A 24344-nucleotide genomic window follows, 5' to 3' on the forward strand; every position below is an offset into this window, starting at 1 on the left:
CCTCCTTAGTGTTATCGTTCATCATATAGACCGGCCCACTGCTTCACTGAGAATTCATTTACTGGGGTGAGTTCATTTCCAGGCCTGAAGGGTGCCCAAGGGCCACAATCTTCAGGTTCCCGACTCTATGCAACTAATAAGCCTGCTTTTTAAAAAATGATTTCTCAATTTTGTTCCACATTTTTTTTCTCACTCTATCCAGGATCTTCCAATGTGATCCCTTTTATAGTGGTCAGTAGTGGTAGCTGGACACTGTCTAGTTCCAGTCTCAGGATCATGGAGGGTGGGTTTGTGTGGTCCATTAATCCATTGGCCTAATTGCTTCCATGTGACTTCGATTTTCTTCACTGTTTTTGCACAGAATGGGGAGACCAATAGTAGCAACTTAGATGGCCACTCACAAGCGTTTCCTTTTTTTACTTTTTATTGTGAATTGGGTGAAGGTTTACAGAGGAAATCAGTTTCCCATCAAACAGTTCACATGCTTTTTGTTTCACATCACTGATTCCAACCACCGCACCGTCCTTCTCCCCCTTTCCATTCCAAACCCAACTGAATGGTCCTTGGGTAAATGTTGTCCTTTTGATCTCATATGGTTGATGATTCTAAAGAGAGCACACCCCCCTAGTGTTAGTGTTCCCCTGTGGCTGAAAACTGAACCATGTGGCAAGTTCAATTCCAGACCTGAAGACTGACTAAGGGCTATAGTCTCGGGGTTTCATAAGTCTCTAACCAACCAGTTAAGTATGGACTTGATGATTTTGAATTTTTATTACTTTGATTTTATATGTTTGAGTTTTATTCTGCATTATTCGCCCACTCTATCCAGGACCTTTTATTGTAATCCCTCTCAGAGCACTTACTTGGTAGTGGTAGCTGAGCATCATCTAGTTCTTCTGATCTCAGCGTAATGGAGAATGATGCTCACATGCTCCATTAGTCCACTGGACTAATAGTGTCCATGCATCTTTGATTTTCTTCACTCTGCTTTGCTTTGGATAGAGAAAGTCCAATCATTTCACCTTAGATGGCTGCTCACAGCTTTTAAGACACCAGTTGCTACTCACTAAAGAAGGCTGTAGAACATTTGTCTTTGTGGACTATGGTATGTCAATTGACCTTCGTGTCCTCATAATATGGTCTTGATTTTTGTCATTCTTCTAGTCTTATAATTGTTCTCTAATGAGCAGTGGATCCTTGTGGGATAAGCAATGGACTGCAAACTACAACAGCGGTGGTTTGAGCCCACCAGTCATTCCACATAAAGATTTACAGCCTCAGAAACCCTATGTAGGGTAGTTATGAACCAGCTCAATGATACTTAACAATAACAATGAATTGTGAAATCTTAGAGTGTGGGCAGGACCTGTGACTTGCTTCTAACCAACAGAGAGAGTATAATGAAGGTGACAGACTGTGTTTCATGATGTTCCATAGATTACAAGGTCCAACTCACAGAGACTCTCATTGCTGTCATTGAAGAAGCAATGGGTATGTTGAGAAGACCCATGTGACCAAGAACTTAGGGAGGGTGGCCACTAATCAACAGCCAGTTAAAAACTGAGGTCCTCAGGCCAACAGTCCACAGTGAATTGAAGGCTCTGAGCAGCCACAAGAAGGAATGGATCTTTCCCCAGTCTAGTCTAGTCTGAGCCTGCAGCCCCAGAAAACACTGGGACTGCAGCTTTACAGAGGACCAATGAACCTGTGCCCAGACTCCTCACCCATAAAAGCTGTGAGAGAATGACAAGTGTGAGCTATCTGAAGCTTCTAAGCTTGTGAAATATTATACAGTAGATTCCTATAACATATCTCAAAACACGCTTTAAATTTTTAAAACATTTTTATTATAAAACTAATACAAATAGGGTAAATAAAACTAAAATATAAGAAAAAGACTAAGTCATCCATTTACTACCTTGGTATCCCACTACAACCACAGTTAGCAATTTGACTGACTTGGTCATTTATCTACTCTATGCTTGCGGCATTAGTTACAGCTATAATCAGACCCATCCATGTACCTTTGTTCTTGATTCTTCACTTAATATTTAACACTTCTTCATAGTATCCATTATTCATTTATAATGAGTATCTTGGTAGTGTAGTGGGTTACGAGTTAGGCTGCAAACTGCGAAGTCTGCAGTTCAAATCTACCAGCCACTCTACAGAAGATGAGACTTACATATCTCATAAAGATTTACAACCTTAAAAATCCTATACAGGGTTGGTTTGGGTCAAACCGACTCCACAGCACATCACCATCATCCTGGTGTGGAGCTGTAGGATCAGCACCAGACTGCAAACCACAAAACTGGCAGTTCAAACCCACCAGCTGCTCCTCAGAAACCCTACACAGGGTCACTATGAGTCGAAACCAACTCGACAGCACTTAAAAACAACATATGCGTATATATGCTATTTTAGTAGACCAGGGGCTGGCATAGGGATCAAATTTGGGCCAAGACCTGATTTTTTACAGTTCTCAGGAAGAATAACTGTTTTGCCTTTTTAAGGACTGGAAACAAACAAGAATGCAAGAGTGCCAGTATAAGATTCGCAAAGCCTGAAATATTTACTACCTGGCCCTGTAACAAAAGTATTTTTAAAAAGGCCCTTAGAACAGAGGTTGGCAAATAATGGCTGTGCATTTATAAAGCTTTCTTGGAACAAAAACACATGTCCATTTGTTTACATATGATCAGTGGCTGCCTTTACACGCTGCCTTTACACTACAAACAACGGAGTTGAGAAGTTGTGACCAATACTACATGGCCATGAAGCCTAAAATATTTACCACCTGGCCTTTTACAAAACAACAGAAAAAAATTGCAAATCTCACTATTAAAATGTTTAAGTCTTTATAATTTGGGATATTACAAGTCATGTGTATACAATTTTTCAGACTCTGGACAACTTAATTGCGAGAGATGAATAAAAGGGGAACCGAACAGTCTGGTTAATAAAGATACTTTAAGGCTGCTACTATCCCACACTATCTCTTGTAATAGTCTTGGTCTGATATAATAAGGGTGGTGGTTATAAGAATGAGAAAGAAGATCCAGTACTTTTCTGGTCCCTATGCATTTAGACATACTAGTTTATACTCCAGATGCACATATTGTCAGTTTAAACTTTAAGTCAACAAAAGAGAGAAATAAGAGTAATTGCAACATGAAAACCAATTGAGATGAACAAGCAGGCAGAAGTAAACAAGAATGCCACTCAAAGCTAACAGGCTTTGGGAGAGTTTCATAAAGGAAAGAGGTGGCAGACTCAACAATGAGCCAGTGGTGCTCCAATGAAGAAAAGATTGGAGTGGAGTAACACAGGAAACACAAGTGCCATCTTTCCGAACAGCTGTTTGGCTTACATCGGTAATTACACTGTTTCCAGAGAAGAAAACTCTAGAGTAATGATTCTATACTTTTTAATAAAAAAACATGCTTCTACCTAGAAGTGTTTATATTCTTCAGAAAGAAAACTTATAGAATGGGCAGCTAAATCAACCCCGACTATCTGTGAGATAAAAGATAAAGCAATGGATGGGTCTCAAATCCAATCTCGTACGAACAAAAGTAACCAGCAGGAAACATAGCTGTCATCTTCTAAGTGAAATATTCTGCAACATTTAAAAAAAAAAAAAGACAAAAAACAAAAAACATTAGGTTGGACCACTTCCACCATAGATAATGTAATTTAAAAGCAAAATCAGGAAGCCATCTAATACAACTTAACAAATATAAAAATTTGTTAAATAATTGTATATATTTTTAATTTACTAAAATATACTTCTCAAGCTGTCAAGTGACTTAACATTTCATTAAGAAGTGTTATTTAGGTTAAAATTAGTTTTAAGTATTCATGTTTATGTTCCATCTCAGTTACAGATTAAATAATTGAATACATAATCACTTGAAATACTCTGGGAAACTATGAATTTTTTTATACAGTAAGAGAACTTAATTATTTTTGCAGAAATAAATAGGAACATATTACTTTGAAAGAAAAATAGCCATTTCTGAGGTACGAAAGTAAAACAACTTTTTCTTGGATGTCTTCATATTGCAAAAGACATGATAGTTCAATCAATGGTTTTAAACACACTTAAATTCACCTCATACTTTCCCCCGTTTTCTATCAGTTACCTGAAAACTTACCTGAGAGTCCGGCAGCATAAATCCATCTGTGAGCTTATAATAGACTATTGTGGAATCAGACTCCACAATGGCCAAAGTAAATGACATCGGCAAATCTGGGTCACCTTGCAATTTTCGAGATGCCTTTAAGATCTCCCTTATCCTGAAAACAAAGTCACAGTATATTTAGGATCCACACAACCACTCCATTAATGACAAATTTAAATTCTATAAAATAAGGAAAGTGGGTGAGCAATTATGTTTGTACTGGGTTAATAGTATACCCCCAAAAGATATGTCCAAGTCTCTTTCATGTACTGTGTTGTTTTATTGTTAGATGCCATCAAGTTGGTTCCAGTTTATACCAACCCGTCCTGTACTATTATCACAATCGTTGCTATGTTGAAGCTCATTGTTGTAGCCACTGTTTCAATTCCATTTCCTTGAGGGTCTTCCTCTTTTTCACTGACCCTTAGTAATCTTCTGGTTCAACTCTTGTACTTAACCATTCCTTTTATTTGATTTAGCTATTCAGTGTTCAAGAGCAAGTTTCAGAGTCTCTTCTGACATTCATCTTAGTCTTTTGTCATTTTAAACCTTTTGCTTTCTTCAATTATGATGTCCTTGATATCAGACCACAAGGCATCCATCTAGTCTTCATTTGTTGCTGTTGTTAAGTGCTGTTGAGTCTATTCTGACCCATAGCGACCCTATATAGGGTTCCCAAGGAGCAGCTAGTGAGCTTGAACCACTGACCTTGTAGTTCAAACGACGCTACAGTCTGACACATGAACCCACAGCACCAAACCAAGACTCCCAGTCTTCAATTACTAGTGGTCAATGTGTCAAATCTATTCATGAGATGATCTCTAATTCAGATGGGATATACTTCAGGTTGTACTTTGGCTCTTTTGAACAGGTTTTAATTTTCTTCACCTCAGCTTGAACTTGCATATGAGCAATTCATGCTCTGGTCTGCAATTGACCCCATGGTTTTATTCTCACAGATAATGCTGAGCTTGTCCATCATTTTCCACAGATGTAACTGATTTGATTACAGTAAGGTCCATGTGTACAGTAACTATTTTTATTGATTAAAAAAAGTTATTTCCAATGACTATGTTGTTGGTCTTGCAAAATTCTATCCTGTGACCTCCAGCATCATTTCTATCACCAAGGCTGTATTTTCCAACTACTGATCCTTCTTCTTTATTTCCAGTTTTCATATTACAATCACCAGTAATTATCTATACATGTTTGATCAATTTTTGATTATAGAACTTGGTAAAACTCTTCAATTTCTTCACGAGTAGTATTAGTAGTTAATACGAGTAGTATTAGTGTGTAAATTTTCATAATAGTCGTATTATCAACGAAGTGATATTATCCTATCACTGACAGTGTTGTACTTTAGGACAGATCTTGAAATATTCATTTGGCAGAAAATGTTACACCATTCCTCTTTGATTTGTCATTCCTTGAGTAATTGACTATCTGTCTAATTCAAAACGGTTAACACAAGCCCATTTCACTAATGCCTAGGATATCAATCTTAAAGCATTCCATTTCATTTTTGACAATTTCCAATTTTCCTAGATTCATACATTCCACATTCCAATTATTAATGGATGCTTTCGTTGTTTCTTCTCATCTTAAGCCATGTCACATCAGCAAATGAAGAGCCTGAAAGCTTTACACTATCCATGTCATTAATGTTGATTTTACTTTTAGTGGTGGCAGCATTTTCCCATTTGTATTTTCAGTGTCTTCCAACCTGAGGGCCCATCTATGAGATAATTCTCCACTGTGATTCATAAAGTGGCCAATGCTTTTAGAAGTAGAGTGCTAGGTTCAGAAGTGGGTGACTTTAAAGAATACAAATTCATTTTCTCACTGTTCAGTAGGCTTAAAGTATAAATTTAGTGCATGGTTCTGTGAGGAGGTCCTACATTATTTCAGCTTCTAGCTGTTGTTGCAAAGTGTTGTCAAGTCGGTTCCGACTCAAAAAGACCCTGTATAGGGTTTAGCTCTGGTACCGTAGCGGTTACGAATCAGGCTACGAACTGTAAGGTCAGCAGTTCAAAACTATCAGCTGTTCCGTGGGAGAAAGATGAGGCTTTCTGCTCATGTAAAGATTTACAGCCTCGGAAACCCTGTACAGGGTCACTATGAGTCGGAACCGACTCCACGGCACATAACAACAATAATAGGGTTTGTGAAGAACGACTGGTGGGTTTGGATAGCCGATTTTGCAATTAGCAGGCCAGTGCTTACCTTACAGCACCACCCAGAACTGCCAGTAATCCTGGCAGATGCATCTGTCACTAATGTGTGTGTCTTGATCTTCCCTCTGTATGTTTTTATGTCCATTCTACTCTACTGATAAACCCAGAAGAGATTAGAAACACTCTACTGGAGTATGTCCTAAATAAAATAATAAAGAAAACACATTTCCAAACATTCCATTTAGAGTATGTTGCTGTTGTTAAATGCCGTGGAGTTTGTTCCAACTCACAGTGAGTCCTATGTAGGGTTTCTAAGGAGCTGCTGGTAGCTTTGAACCACCAACCTTGCAGTTATCAGTCCAGCGTTTATCCTACAGTGCCACACCAAGACTCCACGTTTATAGGTATAGAGGCCAAGATTTAATACATAAGGGGGTGTGGGAGGAAAAAGAAGAGACAGTTCAATCCATTTTGTTGTTGTGAGCTATTTATTACTTTCAGGTTGTTGTGTTTTTGTTTTTTGTGTTTTTTTTGCATTCACATCTCTCCTGATCATCATGCCTGAGATCATCTAACTGTACTTATAAACCTAGAGATTAGAATTCAAGGGATACTATCATATTTTTATACAAAAAAAAAATGTTTGAGTTACGTTTCTTGCCAACTATGGAGTCCTGGTGTGGCGCTATGGGATAAAGCACTGGACCTCAAGGTCAATTTGAACCACAAAGTCCGAGGTTCACACTCACCAACTGCTCCTTGGAAACCCTATACAAGGCCACTATGAGTTAGAACTAACTTGAAGACATTTTACAACAGAAAATGCCCCCAAATAAGGTATTTTAAGTGTGTTGTACTAATTGTTTTCACCAAAACACGTACAAAATTAGCACAGGAGAGTGTCATGTAAAGATACTTGAGCAAAAAATATTTATCTGCATAAAAAATACAGTAATAGTGTTTAGTGCATCTAAACTGGCTAAGGACCCTTGGTATCCATTTTCCAACTTTCCAACTTGGCCTCTTATTGTAGATCATAATTTGGTTGCCTTGTTTGTATTTTTTCAGTAAACCGTAGTAAGCATTTCCCCTACGGTCTTGGTAATTACTACTTTTAAAATCTAAAATTCCATTAACTTGATAAAATTTTACCCAATCTTTCTACTACTGCTGTATAGTTCTTTCAAACTGGGGGAGAAGGGGCATGTGGGGAAAAGAGTGTTAATAAAGATAGCCTGAAATGATCATCTTAATGGTTTCCTTTTTGCTAATATTATGTACCAAGCAATTGATGTCACAAAGGATTTGATTTCAATTTGCTTGCTGAGAAAAATAATATACCAAATTCAATATGTAGGTCCTCAAAGTACTATGAGTCTTTGTTTACCATAAACTGAAAACCTTTCGTACTTACTCAATAAAGCCTGTGTTGAATAATTCAGTAAAATTTAACCTCCAAAGGAATTTTCTTTAAAAGGCAAATAAAAAATGATTGCTTTTTATTGGTGGTGGGTTTTTTGTTTGTTTTTTACTTTTTCATTAAGCCAACAAATTCTCCAGAAATTGGAAAAAGATTTACTAGCATATTAGCATTCTACAGCTGAATACACAAACTAGTCAACAGTATTTTCTCTTTAGTTAAAGTATTTGCCCTCTTAAGTCTGTCTCTACTTCCCAACCCTAAGTAAAAACTCTGTGATCACGTATCACTCATCCAATTAGCTACTGAATCTATAAGGAAAAGCCTGTGCTTTAAAACATTCTTACCACAATTACAATACTTTTAAAAAAAATTTGTAGTAGAGATGACAGATTTTAAGAGTAATTTAAACCAGCAATAAACATCTAGAAAAACTGAAACCAATTTTTTCTTGCTACAAAATCACCTCTTGGGGTGGTACTGTGGACTGCAAAGTTGGTTACCACAAGGTCAGCTGTTCAAGCTGACCAGCCGCTCCTTGGAAACCCCACAGAGGGTTGCTATGAGTCAGAACTGACTTGACAACACTTAACAACAACAAAATCACTTAATCACCAGTGTTCACTATTGTTAAGTCAGTGCCCAACATTTGGTAGCCATGTGAGCAACAGAACAAAACACTTCCCATTCCTACACTAACCCATGATTGGTTGAAGACTGAAACCTAGTAATCTACATGGTTTTCAATGGCTGCTTTTTGGAAGCAGATTGCCAGTCCTTGCTTCCTAGTCTGTCTTATTCCGGAAGTGCTGCTCAATTTTGTCCAAAACCATTGATAGAAGAGTGGTTGCTATGCATACGGTAGAGTGGCTGACACTCTACCCACATGTTAAGGCAAGAATCCTATAACTGAACCACCACTGCAAGAGTGATCATTGGTTTGCTAAAACACCAGTCACAAAAGCAGCTCACTCACCTACCATTTACATTTATGTTGTTGTTGTTAAGTACTGTGGAGGCAGTTCCAACTCACAGTAACCCTGCACAGGGTTTCTGAGGCTATAAATCTTTATGGGAGTAGAAAGCCTCATCTTTCTCCCAAGGAACGGCTGGTAATTTCAAACTGCTGACCTTGAGGTTAGCAGTCCAATTCGTAACTACTAAGCTATCAGAGCTCAAAGGCATACAATTATTTTTGGAGAAAATGAGATCTAAATTTCTTTCCATATATCCACAGACAACATGATCCTAGATATAAAAAGGAGTCCTGGTGTGGCGCTGTGGTTTAATGCACCAGACTGCAAAGCCATTTGAACTACAAGGTCAGTGGTTCAAGCTCACTAATAGCTCCTTGGAAACCCTATACAGGGTTGCTATGGGTCGGAAGCGACTCAGTAGCACTTAACAACAACAACATACATAAAAAACCTTGAAGAATCCACAGAAAGCTACTAGAGATAATGAATGAATTCAGCAAAGAAGCAGGGTACAAGATCAACACACAAAGATCAGATCGGTTTGTACAAACAACAATGAATAGTCTAGAAGGAAATTGAGAAAACAATGTACAATAAAATATCTAGGAATAGAGTTTCAGAATTCTATCACTGAAACACCACTGCCGGATTCAGATGCAGATGTGGAACAAGAGCAATCATTGTTGACATCAGACGGATACCAGAAAGATGTCTACCTGTGTTTTACTGACCACACAAGGGCTTATAACTGTGTGAATCCTAACTATGGATAACATTGTGAAGAATGGTTATTTCAAAACACTTAACTGTGCTCATGAGGAGCCTGTATGTAGATCAAGAGGCAGTCATTCAAAAAGAATAAGGGGATACTGAGTGGTTTAAAATCAGGAAAGGTGTGTGCCAGGGTTGTGTTCTTTCACACACTTATTCAATCTGTATACTGAGTAAACAATCTGAGAAGCTGTATTATATGAAGAAGAATGTGGCATCATTATTGGAGGAAGACTCATTAATAACTTGCAATATGTAGATGATGCAACTTTGCTTGCTGGAAGCAGTCACCTTAAAATACTTACTGATGAAGATCAAAGTATGGATTGCATCTCAATGTAAAGAAAACAAAAATCCTTACAACTGGACCAATAAATAACATGATAAATGGAAAAATAATTGAAGTTGTTGAAGACTTCATTTTGCTTAGATCCACTCAAGAAAACAGCAGTCAAGAAATCAGGTGACAAATTATATTAGGCAAATCTGTTGCACAAGACCTTTTTTAAGTATTCAAGAGAAAAAATATCTTTGAGAATTAAGGTACACCATGGTATTTTTATATGCACGTGAAAGCTAGACAATGGATAAGGAAGGCCATAGAGAAATGTATGAATTGGAATGATGGTGGTGAAGAATATTGAAAGTGCCATGGACAGTCAGGGGAACAAACAAACCTGTCTTGGAGGAAGTACAGCCAGAATGTTCCTTAGAAGCAAGAATAGACAGACTTTGCCACTCGCTCTTTGGACATGTTGCCAGGAGATATGTCCCTGGAGAAGGACATCATGCTTAGTAAAGTGGATGGTCAGTTAAAAAGAGGAAGCTCCCCAATGAAATGGATTGACATAGTGGCAGTAACAATGGGTCAAACATAACAACAGTTGTGAGAATGGTGCAGGACCGGGCACTGTTTCGTTCTGTCGGGCATAGGTTCTCTATCAGTAGTTGGAACCAACTCAATGGTATCTAATAACAACACATTTAACTAGTAATATGAAAGACTTGTATACTGAACACTGCTGTATGAAATATTGCTGAAAGAAATAAAAACCCAGCTGCCACTGAGTCAAATCCAATTCATAGTGGTTCTACAGGACAGAGTGGAACTGACCATGGAGTTGCCACAGGCTTTTATTTAAGGAAGTAGACTGCCATATCTTTCTCTAGTAGAGTGGTCAGTAGGTTCAAACCAGCAACCTTTCCATTATCAGCAGAACTAAGTAAGTAGAAGGACATTCCATGTTCATTGATTATAAGACTAAATGTTGTTTGATCATGTTGTTAATACTGTCCAAAGTAATCTATATACTTAATGCAACCTGCCTCAAAACTCCTACAGCCTTCTTTGCAGAAAAGCACAAAGAAAAAAAGAGTCAATATTCAAGTTTATATGAAATTTGAAGGGGCCCCAAACAGCCAAAGCAAACATGAAAAAGAACAAAGTAGGAGGGCTCACATGTCCCAATTTCTAAATGTATTATAAAGTTACACTAATCTAAAAATCAGGTACTGATAGCTAGATCAATGGAATACAGTTGAGAGTTGACAAATTCATACAGCTATGATCAATTCATTTTCGACTAGGGTGCTGAGTCCATTCAATGGAGAAAGAAGTGTCTATAATAAAAGGTGCTACAACTGGATCTCCACAGTCAAATGAATGAAGTTGGACCCATACCTCAACACAATACATGAAAATTAACTTAAAAGAGATTAATGACCTAACTGTACAAACTAAATTCATAAAACTCTTAGAACAAAACCTTGGAGTAATGCTTCTTTGACAATAAAACTCTCAGATATGACACCAAAATCATGAGCAACAGAGGACAAATATATAAACTGGACTTCATCAAAATGAAAAACATTGACTCATCATAGACCTTTACCGACAAAGTGAAGAGAAAACCTAGAGAATTGAGAAAAATAGTAACATTCATTCACTGCTAGTGGAATTGTAAAATGCTGCAGCCAGTGTAGAACAGTTTGACATTCCCTCAAAAACTAAATATAGAATTAACATTGTTGTTGTTGTTAAGTGCCGTCGAGTCAGTTCCAACTCATAGCAACCCTGTATAGGGTTTCCAAGGAGTGATTGGTGAGCTTGAACCTCCAACCCTGTAGCTTAAACTAACTTTGCAGTCCAGCGTATTAACCCACAACACCACACACCAGGACTCCAGAATTATCATATGACCCAGAAATTCTATCCCTAAGTATATACCAAAAGACATGAAAACAGGATGGATGCATATACACTTACATACCAGTATTCGTTACAGCATTATGAACAACAGCCAGGTAGAAGCAACCTAAGTTTCCATCAACAGGTGAACAGATAAATAATGTAGACTATACATATAAAATGTAGTATTATTAAGTAATAAAAATGAAGTTGTGATATATCCCACGACATGGATGAACAGTGAAAACATACTGAGTGAGAAAAATGAGACACAAAAGGACAAATAATGTATGATCCCACTTATATGAAATATCTAAAGCAGGCAAATGCATAGACTCCAAATTTTATTAGGGGCAGGTGGAAGTGACAAAATGGCGAATTATTTCATAAGGGTACCAAATATCTGTGTTAAGGGTAATGAAAAAATCTGTAAAAAGATATAGGTGATAGTTGTATAACAGCTGAATGTAACTAATAACACTGGAAAGTATACAAAAAAGTGGCTGAAGTACCAAATACTTTGTTACATATCAGGGAGTCTGGTGGCTCCATATGATAAGCATTGGACTGGAAACCACAAGGTCCACAGTTTGAGCTCACCAGCTGCTCTGCAGGAGAGAGATGAGGCTTTCTCTTCCCATAAAAGATTTAAAAGCCTCAGAAAACCTATAAAGAGTTGCTATGAGTTGGAACCAACTTGACAACACCATGTCTCCATATAGGATTATTATAAGGATCAAATGAGACAGCATAGATGAAAAGACTGCAAACTGTCAAACAGTCACTGAATACAAGTACTATTACAGTACATTTTATTATTACAATATTATTACCAATATTGAGTCCTGGGGTGGAACTGTGGGTTAATGCTCTAGACTCCAAGGTTGGTTTGAGTTGCAAGGTCAGCGGTTCAAACTCACCAGCCACTCCTTGGAAACCCTATACAGGGTCGCTATGAGTCAGAACCAACTCAACAACAGCAACAACAATTACCAATATTGGGGAGCACAGTGACTCTGCAGGAAAAGCACTGGTCTACAAACCACAAGGTCAGCAGTCTGAGACCACTTGCTCTTTGAGACAAAGATGAGGCTTTCTGCTCCTACAAAGATCTATAGCCCCGGAAACCCTATACAAGAAGCTAGCATCAGAACCGACTCAACAACAAACACTTAAAACAACATTTTAAAACAATATTGCTACCTTGCAGATGGGACCGAATGTTTCTATTTGTCTCTCTCCACATGGTTATTACCAAACTCAACTCGAATATACTAAGGTACAAAGCACTCTTAGTAGAATTTTGAAAATACTTATTTTCTAAAGCAGACATTCTAAATCCCAGAAACTGAGACTTAATCCTTAAAAATGCAAACTTGTATCTAGGTTGAACTACAGGAAAATTAGCTAGTTGCCAGCTCACAAATGAGGTTTACTTTAGAGAGAAGTTACATGAAGCAACCAGAGATGTATATTGTTGTTGCTGTTAAGTGCTGTTGAGTTGGTTCCAACCCATAGCAACCCTGTATAGGGCTTCCAAGGAGCAGCTGGTGAGCTTGAACTGCTGACCTTGCAGTTCAAATGGCTTTGCAGTCTGGCGCATTAGCCCACAGCACCACACCAGGACTCCAAAGGGTGGGAGCAGCACCCTAGAGCACCTGCATGAGAGCGTACCAGGCCAACAGTTGTTATGTGCCGTGGAGTCGGTTCCGACTCATAGCGACCCTGTACAGGGTTTCTGAAGCTATAAATCTTTACGGGAGCAGAAAGCTTCATCTTTCTCCCACGGAACAACTGGTAGGTAGTTCTGAACTGCTGACCATGAATGAGATTAGCAGCCCAATTCGTAACCACTATGCTACCAGTGTAGCAGAAGTCTTATCAGCCCTAATGAGAACTGACACACTAATAAAGGACAACATCCTCCAATTACTTCATAAATGCAAATCTTTTCATGCAACTAGTTACCATCTTCAAAAGAATAAAACCAACGTTGAAATAGTCATAGGGTTAAAAAAAAAAAAAAAAAAGTGTTTTTGTCAGTTGTATATCTTGAAATAATTTTTTTCTAAAAAGACAGACCTTATAGCAACTGAAAATTTTAATTGTCTTCAGTTGTCAGTATGTATCAGAGTTACTCTAGTAATATATATAAAGTCTAAAACTGCTGCAATACACACAAGTTAAAAATAAGTTTCCTAAAACTTCTGTAACTGGCATAGTATGGGGCACAGGTCAGAAGGGAACAATAAATAAATAAATAAATAGAATCTATTAAACTTTCTCCTTTGAAGCCTTGGAAACCCTATACAAAATTATATGAGTAGGAACCAATTCCATGACACTTAACAACAATAACTTTAAAACTACTTACACACATTTTTCATTTCTCAAGATATTGTTTAAATCAGAACATATACATCTACATAAACACAATATGTAAGACAGACAAATAGACGGATGGATGGATAGATGATAGATTTTGTTCTTATTAAGTACCGTGGAGTCAGTTCCAACACTTAGCAACCCTGTATAGGGTTTCCAAAGAGCAGCTGGTGATTCTGAACCGCTTACCTTGTGGTTCAAACCAATCTTGAGATCCAGTGCTTATCCTACAGCAACACACCAGGACAGAGAGACCAATTTATTTTTCCCTAAGGGTAGCTATGAGTTGGAACGGACCCCACAGCACTTTTAACAACAACAAGGGTATTCTATCCCTTGATGAAATTTAAGATAGAAATTTCCATCTCATCCACTGCTCTTTTTTTATTCTCAATTGATGCATTTCCCAGAGTTCTTTGCCTGACATAAACAGCGTAACATTTCAAACTTACCCAAAACATCCATGCAAGAAACCATAACATTTGAATATTAGCTTTGACCTATAAAGGGGTTTTGTCTTTAGAGCTAAGAGAAGTTACTGTCAAAAATGAAGTGGAAGTTCCCATCTCTGAGCTCTTGTTTACCCTACTTGGTGGGTACATGGAGGAAAACTACCAAGGAATCTTCCTAGTAGGAGCTGAATAGTTTATCCCTGGTTACCTGAAACACATCTGGAAAATCTTACACAGATTCCTGGTCAGGACCTCCTCCAGTCTATTTTTAAAACCTATTTAAAGTAACACCATCATCCTTCCCTATTTAAGACTGTTCTTACTTGCTTTCCTTACAGAACATTACATTAAATCCTGAAACTGTTTTACCTTTAAGTCAACACATGGTGCTTTCTCCATCTTTTACTATTATTACTACTTACCTATACATATAGGTATAGGTTTAAGCTTTATATCTATCTATCTATCTATCTATCTATCTATCTATCTATCTATCTATCTATCTACCTATCTAGGTTTAAGTTTTAAAAGTTTGGTTCTCTGGGAAAACTTTACAGAAATGCTCATCACAGAAATCTAAAATAATAGATTATAAAATTCTTTATAATTCATAATGTTCATAATAACAAAAGGTTCTAAAATTCTATTTCATAAATTACAAAGATAATTTATAAAGATAAAGAAAACAGGCATCATCAAAATGTTATAATTTCACTAAATGTCTACCAAGCTTAGCTTAAAATCTTAATCTAGAAACAAAGAACATATATAGATGTATGAAACTTTATATAATAGTATTTTTCCAAAGAGCTAAGCTTTTAGTTTTATATATATATATATATATAACTGAAATACGGAGGCTTAGTAGCATAGTGGATTACAAACTGGGCTACAGAACCAAAAGGTCATCACTTTGAATCTACCAGTTATTCCTCAGGAGAGAGAGATAAGGCTTTCTGCTCCCATAAACATTTACAGCCTTAGAAACTCTACACAGGGTTTCCAAGTCAGAACCGCCTCAATGGCACACAACCACCATCACTATAATTAAAATATTTTCAATATTTTCCCAAAGAACTAACCTTTTAATTATATATAAACATATATTTTTTGGGAAAAATAGTACAAAGAAGTCCATCACACAAATCTAGAGCAATAAAACAGATTAACACTGTTTCTTAGAGTTCACATGGCATCCCTGGGTGCTGCAAAGAGTTAACATGTTCAGCTGCTGTCTGAAAAGCTGGAGGTTCCAGGCCACCCAATGGCACCTCCAATAAAAGGCCTTGTGATTTAATGATCTACTTCCCAAAATTCAGCCACTGAATAACCTACGGAGCACAGTTCTTCTCGGACACACATGGAGCTGCCACTGAGTTGGAGCTGCCTCCACTGTAACTGGTAGTTATAGGTCATATTTGACAGGTCTGACACAAATCCATAGATGAAAAACAAACTGTATATTCACAATTTAAGAACTGTAGGTTTTGTGTTAGTTACATCTCATGGAAAAAATTACAACTAAAGAAAAAGATGTATTAGTAATGAGCATAGTTGTTGATCAGCAGCCACAAAATTTGATATTTATAACAGGTTTTCTGTTCTCATAACTGTTTATATAGGAGCGCTGAATACAGAAAATGGGGTGATCCCAAAACATGATACAGCTAACTTGGAAACAATTACGAAGCAAACACACAAGTAATAGAATTGGTTAATATCATTTGTCCAAGCCATTTAAATACTTTCCATAAATCTTAGCATTTATTTTTCTGTAATGATCTCACAACATACACTAAGCAATCTCTAATGATTTACACACTGGACAAGGAAGTTGAAGACAACATTGGTTTTAAGCTCTGGTAGCGTAGTGGTTACAAATCGGGCTGCAAACCTTAAGGTCAGCAGTTTAAAACTACCAGCTGTTCCACAGAAGAAAGATGAGACTTTCTGCTCCCGTAAAGATTATTTACAGCCTCGGAAATCCAGTACAGGGTCGCTATGAGTCGGAACTGACTCAACGGCACACAACAACAACAACAATTGTTGAAATGAGAAATATCAGCAATGCATCTGTTGAAATTATTATTATTAATTTCAATCCTTCTACCGTCGACAATGTGACCAAATTGGTACAAGTGGTAGCCTTATCCGTTGTTGTTAGGTGTCATCGAGTCATTTCCAACTCTGTGATATTTTGCAAAACAGAATGAAACACTGTCCAGTGTTGTACTATCCTCTCAGTTGTTGTTATGTTTGAGTAGACATTAACTCCTTTACCTGCCTTATTATGATATAATGGAATAATACCGTAAAGCAACTTTGAACACAATGCAAAATTAACTTGGTGCCATAGGCACCAAAGAAGTCTTATTCATCCACACACTTGAGCTCTGAAGAAAAACTGCAGATATAAGAGACCACCTCCTTGGGAATCATGCCAATGCCTGCCTAATGCAAAATTAAGGCAGCTAAAATCCCAGGGGAGTTTCCTGAACCATCAAATGTCTGTTTGTTATTCAGTCTAGTGGGATGTCATTTTGCTAAAATACACTGTAAGCCTTCAGTTTTTTCTTTTTGAGGGTAAGATAAAATTTTTTAAAATGCTGTGTCAGTTAAAAGAAGCTGCTAGAATTTGAGGGCTGCACCAGCAAAAGATTTCCAACAGAGGCAGTGTGAAGACACACATCCTGAAATGTAGGGAAACAAAGTGGCAAAAGTCATTTTACCTGTTATTAGACTTGAAACCTCATATAAAATTATTTCTATGTGCTGTCCAGTGACCCTGTATAGGGTTTCCCAGTAGCTGGTGAGTTTGACTTGCTGCCCCTTGCGGTGAGTAGTGCATTCCTGGTGCGGCACTGTAGGATCCATACTGGACTGAAAACCATAAGGTCAGCAGTTCAAACCCACCAGCTGCTCCTCAGAAGCCCTACACAAGGTCACTATGAGTCGTAACCAACTTGATGGCATTTAACAACAACACTTACCCTACATCACCACACCATGGCTCATCAAATAAAATAATGATCACTAAATGATTTGTGGAGTCCTGGTGTAGGATAAACACTGGACCGCAAAGTCGGATTGAACCAAAGGTCGGCAGTTCAAACTCACCAGCTGCTCCTGGGAAACACTGTACAAGGTTTCAATGAGCAGGAACCAAATTGACGGCATTTAACAACAATAACAAATGAATTTGTAGGGGTTCTGGTATGGTGCTACAGGATAAGCACTGGGTTTCTAAACACAAGACTGAAGGTTCAAACATACCAGCCGCTCCTCGGGAACTCTATAAGTAGAAAAAGACTCAATGGCACTTAACAACAACAACATAAATGAATTTGTAATAAAGAATATGCTTACTGAAAAAGGAAATATTTTCAGTTACAGGGAAATGAAAATGGAGTACCCTTCAAGAAAATATGTAACATTTTAGAATTAAATCTTGTTACTTTGAACACGTTTAGAAATGTTCTAGAGAAGGATCGCAGTTCTAGTATCCTTGAAGGCCACCATTAGTGTGAGAGACCAGGGAAACAGAAGGTTAACAACAACAGAAAGAGGGGAGAATACAGATGAAAACAATTTAACTAAAAAGCTAAGCAGGCTATTCAGAACCCTGGTAGAGTACTTTCTCAGACTTGATGTAGTGCTCTATCCTCAAATGCACATTATACTTACATATATGTGAAGTTTAGAAGACAGTGATAGTGATAAATCCTGAAAGCTGGAGAATATATACAGGGTCTCTATGGGTTGAAACTGACTCAGCGGCACTTTATAATAACAACATTTACAGGTACATGCAATATTAATAAATCTATTATAGAAGCCTGTGACATTATTTTTTAATTTGGGGTTAAGACATTTGGAATCCTGGTGTGGCACTGTATGATAATCAGCAGACTGCATGGTTGGTTTGAACTGCAAGGTCAGTGGTTCAAACACACCAGCAGTTCCTCAGAAACCCTATACAGGGTCGCTATGAGTAAAAAACTGACTCCACGCCACTTAACAACAACAAAAAATTTCCCTCATTTAGGGTGCTCAACAAATATCAATGGCAAGGTGGTTCACAGGGAAGCTAATAAAGCTACCTGGACATAGATTTTGACCTCGCCTGGTAAGTTAACACTGAAAAAGACAGGCCTTTGGCTTCCGTTAGTATTACTCTGGTTGTCTCACCTTTAAATCCATCAAATCCCTTGATCTCTATAAATCTATGAATATGATTTTATACCATTTCTGAGTTAGGGGAAATGACTCATTCCTCTAGTATTCACCACATTTTCTAGATAAGATTCCTTAAATGCACTTTAGCAAGAAACAATCTAGAGTACTCTACACACATAACTATCCAAATATATCATTTAATATGGTATTTTACAACAAAAACTATTTTACATTAATTTGAAGAAGCCTCAGAAACGATAAAAAGGAGGTATGTCCTTCCTTTTAAAAGAAACACTCCATACACCCTCAGCACAATTTTCCCACCAGATACTCAGAAATGGGCATCTGATTAATTTTATTCTCTCACTGGATAGAGATCAGCAATTTAATAAACATGTTCACTGTTCACAAAGGATTAGTATACACCAGACCTTCTGAGACTTGAAAAACATGACAAGGTGTTTAACTCTATATATTATGTGTAACTACTGTACAGCACAGAGTGGCCACAACTGTACGTTTGCTCAAAGTAAACGCATTCACTCACTGCCATTCAAATACGAATTCACCCTGCAATGGACTGTGTCTGTACTCTCACCAGAATCTATATAAACAAAATCACCACGTCCAAAGCCTAGGAAAAGAAGCAGAAAATGGAAACAGACACTTCTGAGGCATTCTTTTTAGAAATGTCCACAGACATCGTTATCGAACTGAGCCTACAACTATTACTTTTTAAGAAGTCAGAAAATATAGACATACCATGAACTAGATTAAAGGCAAGAATAAGCCATATAACTATATGAGGAAGTTTCAAAAAGTATGTGGAAAAATTCCATTATCTTTTCATTCCATTTGCCAACACTTTTTAAAGTCACCCTGTATATGACACTCTACCACTCAATGATCAAGCAACTAGATAGCTATTAAAATGGTTTTAGTTGATATAATAAAATTATTTATTGATAGCACTAGGAAAATGTTTAAATTCAGTTGCAGCTAACTAAGTAAATGATAAAATTTGTTTGGTCCAGTTTTACAAACAACAGACTCCAAAACTCGAGAACTATAATAAGGGGGCAGACAGGTACCAAGTCCAATATGCTGCGTGCCCTTTCTAAGGACATGTAACTACACTGCCAGCAAACTGCCATCTCCCTGTGCTATCGAATCATCCATGCAACCTAGCTTCCTTTTAAGTAAAATATTAAAGTCTTTATATATACACACACACACACATAGATATACATATATGTGAAGATTAGACTTACTGCTCCTGCAAAGATTTAAAGCTTCAAAAATCCTATACAGGGTCGCTAAGTCAGAATCGGCTCAACAACTCAACAACACTTAATAACAACATATATATGTGTGTTTTTGAGTTAATTCCGACTCATAGCGACCCTGTATAGGATTTCCGAAGCTTTAAATTTTAAGTTTGCAGGAGCAGAAAGTCTCATCTCTGTCCTATGGAGCAGCTGGCAGGCTTGGACTGTGGGCCTGTGGTTCGCAGTCCAGTGCTTCTCCTATGGAACCACTGTGTTCCCATATACATACACTAATGTAACTGAACAGCACAAGGATGGGGATTTACAACTGCTGGGTTTAGCTGTGCAGTTTATGGTAGCCAATTTATTTCTAATAATAAAGTGCCAGCATTGACAGATGACTTATATATATAAAATGAACATTCCCTACAATACATCATCATTCTCAGCCACTTGCATTCCAACATGCTTTCTTGAGTGAGAGTCAAAGGAGGAAGTTAGAACTAAGAGGTATTGGGAACAAATATGAATCAAAGCCTATCTTTTCTATGCAATCTATTCTAGTATAGAACTGGACTAGAATCATGAGTCAAAATACAACAGTAACTACAATAATCACAAAGGTAAAAACCACCAGGAAAGCTGGAATCACCTCACCAGCAACTAACAACCATGAAGAGCTAGGCATAAGTATCAACAACTGCTAAGATCATCAACAGAATTAACCTGATGAAAGAATACGTCACCAGCTACAGTCTTACTAAAGAAATCAAACTGAATCTGATCAAGTCCCTGGATCCCACTGTCACTCTTTGGAAACTCTATACAGGGTGGCTCTGAGTTGGGACCAAATCAACGGCACTTAACAACAACAGCACTTTAATCAAGGAGCCATGATAGCAAAGTGGTTACACATTGGGATGCTAACCGCAAGGTCAGCAGTTCAAATGCACCAGCTGCTCCAGGAGAGAAGATGAGGCCTTCTGCTCCCATAAACACTTACAGCTTCAGAAACCCTTTACAGAGTCACTGTAAGTCAGAACCAACTCAATGACACATAATCAGTACCACCACGAGTGCTTTATTCAGTGAGCCCGGGTGGTACAGTGCTTAAATTTGAACTCAACAGCAGTGCCATAGGAGAAAGATGTAGCAGTCTGCTTCTATAAAGATTACAGCCTTGGAAAGCCTATAGGAAACTTTATTCTACTCACAATCAACTCTACTACAGTGGGTTTGGGTTTGGAGTGCTTTATGCAGGAAAGCAGCTAACTTGTTCAACAAAGACCCCAATCTCCTACTCACTTTTTATGGCTGAGGGATGCACTGATGGGAGTAGGCACTATAGTCTGTAATCCTTCTCCTTCTATCTCAGTACCAACAAGGCAGATGAGCTGCAGTTCTGGTAATCCTACACAGTTTACTTCATGCCAACTTTTACCTGAAATTCAGAACATCATTGACTTGACAGTAATATTTATCAAAAGTAAAAGAACAAAATCCCGAACTTTCACATAATACTAAGCTGAACAAACATTCATAATAATATCTTTTCTCTTTACTTTTCTAATATTTCCTATTCCTACTCAAACTTAATTAATAAACTTAATGGCAAATACACAAACAGTTGCTTATTATGTCACCAATTCTATATATCAAACCAATTCCCAACTCCCATTCTGCCCCAATAACAAAAAAATACAAATAACTTACTTTCCATGAGATCCAAGTAAACCAAGAATGCTATATAAACTTGGGTGGCGTCTCCTATATCTAATTCCATCATCTCTACATACTGAAAATCAAAATGAGAAGGAAGAATCTTTTAATATTTCCTTTCATTTCAATCAACAACAGGTAAACCAATACCAAACCCCATGAAGTCAAACTTAGACTCATAATGACCCAAAATGTAGATGTGTAACATGTAATGTATACAACTCTTTTCCAGGTTTGTGGGAGTTACAAAGCAACATAAGATGGATCCTGGTCTCTAAGGAACTTGCAAATACTAAGGGAAACACATGCATATTTGTAATTGTTAAGCAAGTAATTATCTATAACAATAAATGATTAAAAGCCAAGCAAAAAAACATGACACAAGAGGTCAGAGAACCTCTGGTTAGGTCGCTTGATTGGTGAATGCTGCAGAGTAGAAGACAGAGGTGGAATGCAAGTCGGACCCTGAAGAACAAGCATAATAATGTGAGTAAACGGTAGAAATCGCTGCTGTTGCTTGGAGTTGGCTCTGACTCTTGGTGATTCTATGTACAACACACTAAAACTAAGCACAGTCCTGCACACCTTCATGATCGCTGTTATCATGAAATCCTCATTTGCAGCCACTGTGTATTTTAAATAGGAGCCCTGGAAGCATAGCACTTTAACGGTACAATAGGCAGTTTAAACACACCAACTGCTCCAAGGGAGAGAGACTTACAGTCAGAATTGACTTGACCAGAGACTTATAGTCACAATTGACTTGATGGCGGTGAGTAGATGGGTATATTTTGAGTGCCTTCCAATCTACAGGGTTTCTTTCCCAGTACTATATGAGGCAATATTCTGTTGGAATCCATATGGTTTTCCATGGACCATTCCAGACTAGGACAGACTAGGAAGAAAAGCCTGGCCAATAACTTATGAAAATCAGTCAATGAAAACCCTATGCATCACAACAGTCTGATCTGCAATCAATTATGGGGCTGATGGAGAAGTCGGGGAAGTGTTTTGTCCCATTGTACCTTAAAAATATTAAGTGATTTAATTCTGTAATAATCCTATGAGGTCTAAGTACTATTATTATCCCTCTTTTATTAATGATAAAACTGAGGCACAACGACATTACGCAACTAGCCCCCCGCATTCAAACTCAGGCAGTCTGTTCATGCACATAATCACTATGCTGCCTACCCATGTCATTGTTTTTCTCATCTTTTGCAGGAGAAAGAAGGGAACAGAGCAGGGTGGAGAAAAGGATGAGAAAATAAAAAAGGGTAACTTTTCAAACTTCTAGCTTCAAATTTTTCCTTTTCTTGAATGTTTCAAGTGATTATCTGTGAATTATTGTTTTACAGGAGAAGGGTACAATTCTACTAAAGTACTAGACCAGTTCCTGAGATTACTACAAAATGTCCAACTCACTGAGTATTCATTCACTGCTTGGGACTTTACTGGCTCAGGGCAGCAATCCGCTAAGCAGAAGCAAGCAGGGAACTCTCTTTACTTGCTACTAAAATGGAGTCCTGGTGTGGTGCTATGGGTTAACGAGCCAGACTGCAAAGCCGTTTGAACTGCAAGGTCGGTGGTTCAAGCTCACCAGATGCTTGCTCCTCGGAAACCCTATACAGAGTTGCTATGGGTCGGAATCGACTCGATGACAACAAGAAGATAGAAAAATATACCTATAACGTGAGTAGCTATGCTTTGGGGAATAACCTATTCCAACTTCTGAAGAAATCTGATTAATTAGGAATCTGCATCTTTGCAAAATCAGACACCTACTCTGGGCCCATGAGCTACATACAAGTGTGATTTTGCCCAAATACTTCATCATTATGTTGCCTTTAAGTGTCGTCTACTCGCTTCCGACTCATAACGACCCTGTATAGGGTTTCCGAGGCTTTAAATCTTTGTGGGAGCAGAAAGCCTCATCTTTCTCCCTATGAGTTGCTGTAGGGCTCCAACCCGGACCTTGTAGTTCTCAGTCCAGTGCTTATCATAGGGAGTCACCACATTTCCAGTTTAATGTTTCTTCCATGACCCATAAATTATCTTGCATGGTTACGCTGAAGTTTAAATGTGATTATCCCCAGGACGAGTCCCAGTCGATAAAGTTTAGATACTTGTGATGATTACTAGTTAAGATTCAGAGAGGCGGAGTTTAGTGTCTTGCTTTATGTTGGTGAATAGCTTTAGTAAAGGGGTGGGGAGGTGTCAGAGTGATGGTTCCACTGGTTTAAACAAACAAGCTACAACGATATTGCCTGCGCAGGGAATGTGCACACACATAATCCACCCAAGCCCACCCGCACTCGCCCAGTAGGGTTCACACTGTTCCTTCGCCGCCACGCGGGGCAGTATCCAGGGTCCGATCCGGCAGTGCGGGTCCGGGGTCAGCCTAAGTTACAGGCAGGGAGCGCCGCCCCGCTTTTCTAACGCCTCCTGACCTTCGGGTGGGTTCCCATCCAAGCGTCCTCCGGAGCCCACAAGTCGCAGCCTGCGCCGCCGCCTATGGCGCCCCGGCCCAGGCCGCTGCAACCCGGGGTCGAATCAGACTCGCCGCGCTCCTCCATGCCTAGCCGTGCTGCGCGTCCGTGGTGCTCTGCGACTCGTGCCCGGTA

General features: G+C 38.3%; 1 protein-coding gene across 1 annotated transcript; it reads right to left on the reverse strand.

Moving 5' to 3' along the window:
* Nucleotides 1-3601: 3601 nt before the first annotated feature.
* Nucleotides 3602-24344, reverse strand: TSEN15 (TSEN15 tRNA splicing endonuclease subunit). The gene is made up of 5 exons (XM_006872527.1): nucleotides 24171-24344; nucleotides 21715-21796; nucleotides 21307-21442; nucleotides 4161-4302; nucleotides 3602-3622 (listed from the first exon to the last, which is right to left on the reverse strand). Exons 1-5 carry the CDS (start codon nucleotides 24294-24296, stop codon nucleotides 3602-3604), a joined length of 507 nt encoding a protein of 168 aa, XP_006872589.1. The 5' UTR covers nucleotides 24297-24344.

The sequence above is a fragment of the Chrysochloris asiatica genome, unplaced genomic scaffold, assembly GCF_000296735.1.
Source record: "Chrysochloris asiatica unplaced genomic scaffold, ChrAsi1.0 scaffold00203, whole genome shotgun sequence".
In the NCBI taxonomy this organism is placed as follows: Eukaryota; Metazoa; Chordata; class Mammalia; order Afrosoricida; family Chrysochloridae; genus Chrysochloris; species Chrysochloris asiatica.

Excerpts from the sequence above, each read along its gene's own strand:
- TSEN15 (XM_006872527.1), bottom strand. The coding sequence starts at position 24,296 with ATGGAGGAGCGCGGCGAGTCTGATTCGACCCCGGGTTGCAGCGGCCTG. Across the intron at positions 21,443-21,714 it reads TTACTTGGATCTCATGGAAA|GTAAAAGTTGGCATGAAGTA; the intron begins GTAAGTTATTTG and ends TCTGAATTTCAG. Across the intron at positions 4,303-21,306 it reads GCATCCCTCAGCCATAAAAA|GATAAGGGAGATCTTAAAGG; the intron begins GTGAGTAGGAGA and ends CTTTGTTTTCAG.